Below are 4392 nucleotides of genomic sequence, written 5' to 3' on the forward strand. Positions count from 1 at the left end.
TAAAATTAACCCTTTCAGAAGAATTATTCCTTGAATTAGTTTTGGGAATTATGACAAAGTTGTATATATATGTATATTTAAATGATCTCTTTTATACAGTTATATATTTACATAAGCTTAAGATGTAACGTCTGTGCCGCCTCTAATTTAATACATAGTATAGTAACTAGGGCCATATCTTACAAAGTTTCTAAGCAGAACTCCCCATTGAAGTCAATAGGGAATTCTGATTTAAAAAAAAAAAGAAGTGGTCTTAGCTTTTGATTAAATAGCCTGCTCCTTTAAAAATATATAATGTAGATTTAAAAAAACAACGTGAATTAAGAAAAAAGGAGCATGTGAAAAATGGGGGCCTACCTATCTAGCACTTTGAATTCACTATAGCTTTAATGCCTTTTGCATATTAATTCAATTTAATAAAAGAGACAAAAAACTGTCAAGTATATATGAATTTAGCCTATTTTTTTATTTCTGTGTGTTCATAGTAAACATTTTTGTAAGTGACAAACACGGGCATATGACCACAGTATCACAATCAAGAAATTTTAAGACGACATTAACAATCACTCAAATTTATGCGGCATTTGCGCAACACAGGTTACATATTTGCAAGGTTTACCTATAAGTACAATAGGTATTAACATTTCACTACATTTAGAAAAAAAATAAAGGTGACCTGTTAGTGACCACATACATCAAAATATACACAACACAAACTGAAGGCAATCATTAATTTTGTCCCCTTCTGATTCATTTGAATGGGCAGTGCTGCAAGCTGAAACAATGTTGTTTTAAATTACTTCGTACACTGAGTGCATTTTCTAAAACCCAATCTTTGGTCTAAAAGTAAACAAAAATAAAAAAATCAGCTCATTAAAGAAAAGGACAAAATAATCAATGGCCAAAATGTAGTTCTTGGGCATCTTTTACTATTACTTCTGCTTAAATACAAATTACATTTTAATTTTTCCATTGTTTTAATAAATTTAGTATTTTTTCAAGGTCTGCATCCACCAACATATCCATGATAACTTATAATACTGCAAACATGGAAAATCTGGAGGTTTAGGGATAGACTTTTGAATAAAAATTGCAAAGCAGTCACTATTTAGATACACATTCTACTATAATTTTGACTTCCAAACTTCATAGTCTACAATGTCATCTCCCCACATTGCACCTTGCTGACATTCCTCACCTTGTTGGAATAATAAACAACCCTAAAGACTGAACAAACGTACAGAAAATGGGGGACTTAATAAAAAATACCTGGACTTTTCTGTTTTTCTTTTAATTCTCATTTACAATGCAAATGTGTGTAAAATGTTCACTTACAGTCTGGTCCCATGGATGTTAATGTATTAAAGGGTTTGAAGAAGACCCCTGATTCTGATGTGTGAAATAATCAGAAAGTCCCCCGGAAAGTCCTGTTGTAAAACTTGGCAAAGAAGGTCTTAAGGACTCACAAGGGAGAGTGGAGGGCGCCTGTGGAGACGTGGAGGAGGAGGCTGCCCTGGCCGTCATTGAAGTGCTGCTTTGAGAAGTCATTGAAGGGTGAGGAACATGGGGGAAAAAGTAACTTGTCTGTCCTGCTAGAAGGTTTACAGAGCAAGGGTTTAGGGAATAGGTGCCAGAGCAGGGGACTGACAAGCCACATGGCACTGAGGCGGCCAGAGCTGCTGCTGTGAGGTGATGAGTGGCATAAGGTATCTCTCCATTGACTAGTCTATCAACACTTAACCCATTAGACGTGGAAAAGGAGTGGTTGTTTCCCAAAGAGTTTTGAGTCAACACTGAACTGTAGGGCATGGGGTGGCTGGGGTAGGCGGACGTGGTCCCATTGTAACTCAAAGTGCTGCTGGCCCGGGGGTGGTGCAGGGAGAGGAAAGGGGACATAGGCCAATACAAAGATCCAGCCCTATCCATGAATGTCAGTCCGGTGGAGGTGAGCCGAGCGCCTCGCTTGAAAGCCAGCTTGGCCCGGGAGGTGGTGGATCTCCGGCGGAGCTTGCCCGTGGTCCCTCCAATGAAGACGTCGTCGCTGGAAGGGTCCAACATCCAGTAGTTCCCTTTGCCCGGGTCGTCGTAGTGGCGGGGGACCTTGACGAAGCACTTATTGAGGGAGAGGTTGTGGCGGATGGAGTTCTGCCAGCCCTGCTTGTTCTCCCGGTAGTAGGGGAAGTTCTTCATGATGAACTCGTAGATGCCGTTGAGGGTGAGGCGCTTCTCGGGGCTCTGCCGGATGGCCATCATGATCAGCGCGTTGTAGCTGAACGGGGGCTTCTCGTACTTGCCGTTCTTCTTCTCCCCTTCCTTGCCGCTCTCCCCTTCCTTGCCCCCCTCCGCCGCCCCCTTCTTCTCCTCCGCCGCTTTCTCCTTCTCCTCCAGCTCTGCGGCTGCCGCGGCCGAGCCCGGCTCCCCCTTGCCCGGCAGGATCTCCTTGGCCACCTCCAAGGTGCCAGAGGTGGTGGCCGCCGCCGCCGCCACCACGGGGGGCTGCAGGAGGAGCTGGCTCTTCTCCTCTTCCTCCTCGGCCGGGGCCGCTCGCTGGGGCTGCTGCTGCTGCTGCGGGTGGTGGTGGTGGTGGTGGTGATGGTGGTGGTGGGGGTGGTGGCTGTTGTGGTGGTGGCTGTGGCTGTTGTGGTTGTTGTCGCTCTGGACGGCTTCGGGCACCAGGCTGTTTATGCTAAAAGAGGATTTCGGCAGCATTTTCACTTCCTTCCTATCTCCCATGTCCAACATCACACACTAGTCTGGGGGGGAAAGTTGCTGCCGCGGCCCAGGGAGCAGCGCGCGGGGTGGCGGCGGCGGCGGCGGCGGCGGCCGCGCTGGGCAGCGAGGTGGCGGCACCCCGGGCTGGAGCAGCAGCAGCAGCAGCAGCAGCGCAGTTGGACCGCAGTCGCAGGCGCTGGCAAGGCATGTAGCAAGGACAGGAGCCGCCGGGGAGGGAAGAGGAAAAACAAACCCCGGTCCCCGCTCGGAGCCCCTGAGCGCAATCGCCGCCCCGCTCAGCACTCCTGCATGGTGCCCGGTCCCCCCGCTTCCACCAGAGCCGGGGGGGACAGCGGCAGCCGGGCGGGTCGGCGGCGCAGAGCGGCAGAGGCAGCTATAGAGACAGCTTTAGCCACAATTAATTTCAGAGCTACAGACACACGCTAGGGCTGTAAAAAAATTTTTGGTTTAACCTTTTCCACCGGTCGCCCAATCAGAAACCTCGGCGTGCAGGAGCGTCTCTCCCGGAGCCAGCCAATCAGGACGCCCCTCTCCTCCTCTTCCCTCACCCCTTCTCTCTCCTCCTCCTGCTCCCCCCTCGCCCTCCAAGCACGGCCAAAGCCCCCCGCCGCGCAGGGATACCAGGGGAAGGACGCATCGCCGCGGAGGCTTACCTTTCTCATTCCTCCCTCTCCCCCACACTCCACTCCTCTTCAGCCAACATTGCCCCTTCCCTCTGTGTTGGATAATTTTAGTTTTGTACCTCAATATTTTTTCTAAGCAATTAAAGTTTGTTTCTATATTATTTTCTTTTTTGTAAAGGAGAGGGAGGTGAGAGGGTGGGGGAGGGGGCATGAGAAGGCCATGGTGGTGGAGGCGCTGGGAGAGGAGAGGTACTACTTTGCGGAGCCGGGCACGGTCTCTCGGCGCAGTGTGTTCTTGTAGGCCCCTGGTGTTGATTAGTTTTTACTTTTGAAAACATCCGTTTTAAGGGACAAATATTCTTCGGAGCTTGCGTTAGAAACATGTTTTGGGAGGGTTTGTTCCCCTCCTTCCTTGGTGTGTTTGTTTTGCTCTGTTGGTTTTATGTCGCAGGGGGCTGTTTCTTTTGGGGGGAGAGAAGGGAAGATTTACTTACAACCCTCCTTGCGTCTCCGTCCTCTCCCGGGAAAGCAGGGATAATAGGACGTGATCTTGAGCCAGGGGCACTGGGGGTCCTGCACATCGGCCTTTCGGGGAAGAAACGAGCTGCGGCTACTTCCACCCCATTACGGTGCACTTGACACTCGCAGCCGTTTGGGCCATTACTCTCTTGTTTGTTAATCTCCGAAATGTGTGAGTTAAAAGGAGGGAGGGGGGGGAGGGAGATAAAAACAAGGTGTGTGTGTGTGTGTGTGTGGAGGGGGGAGAGGTAAGGCTGAAAATAATGGACGTTGTAAGGATTTGCCTGTAACCGCCTCTCTTCTTAATTTCATTCTCTGCGCTTCATTGCCACTTTAAAGTTTCACTTGAAATCGGAAATGTTCCCCACCACTCTTTCTCCCTGGGAAATGCTCCTTCCTTGAAGGTGTTTGTTTTGAACATTAACGTATGGCGCTTCTTGTTGTTTGTTTTTTCTTCTTTTCACCGCGTTTGTTTTCAGCCGGGAAAAAAAAGTAGGCCATGTACAGATATGTATAC

The 4392-nt window shown here is 48.7% G+C and overlaps 1 protein-coding gene across 1 annotated transcript; it reads right to left on the reverse strand.

The window, feature by feature from the left end:
• Nucleotides 1-461: 461 nt before the first annotated feature.
• Nucleotides 462-3134, reverse strand: FOXG1 (forkhead box G1). Its single transcript, XM_039537417.1, has one exon. It carries the CDS (start codon nucleotides 2740-2742, stop codon nucleotides 1354-1356), a length of 1389 nt encoding a protein of 462 aa, XP_039393351.1. The 5' UTR covers nucleotides 2743-3134; the 3' UTR covers nucleotides 462-1353.
• Between the last annotated feature and the right edge of the window lie 1258 nt (nucleotides 3135-4392).

This window comes from Mauremys reevesii, linkage group 4 (assembly GCF_016161935.1).
Source record: "Mauremys reevesii isolate NIE-2019 linkage group 4, ASM1616193v1, whole genome shotgun sequence".
NCBI lineage: Eukaryota > Metazoa > Chordata > Testudines > Geoemydidae > Mauremys > Mauremys reevesii.

Coding starts and splice junctions, on each gene's coding strand:
- FOXG1 (XM_039537417.1), bottom strand. CDS start 2,742: ATGTTGGACATGGGAGATAGGAAGGAAGTGAAAATGCTGCCGAAATCC.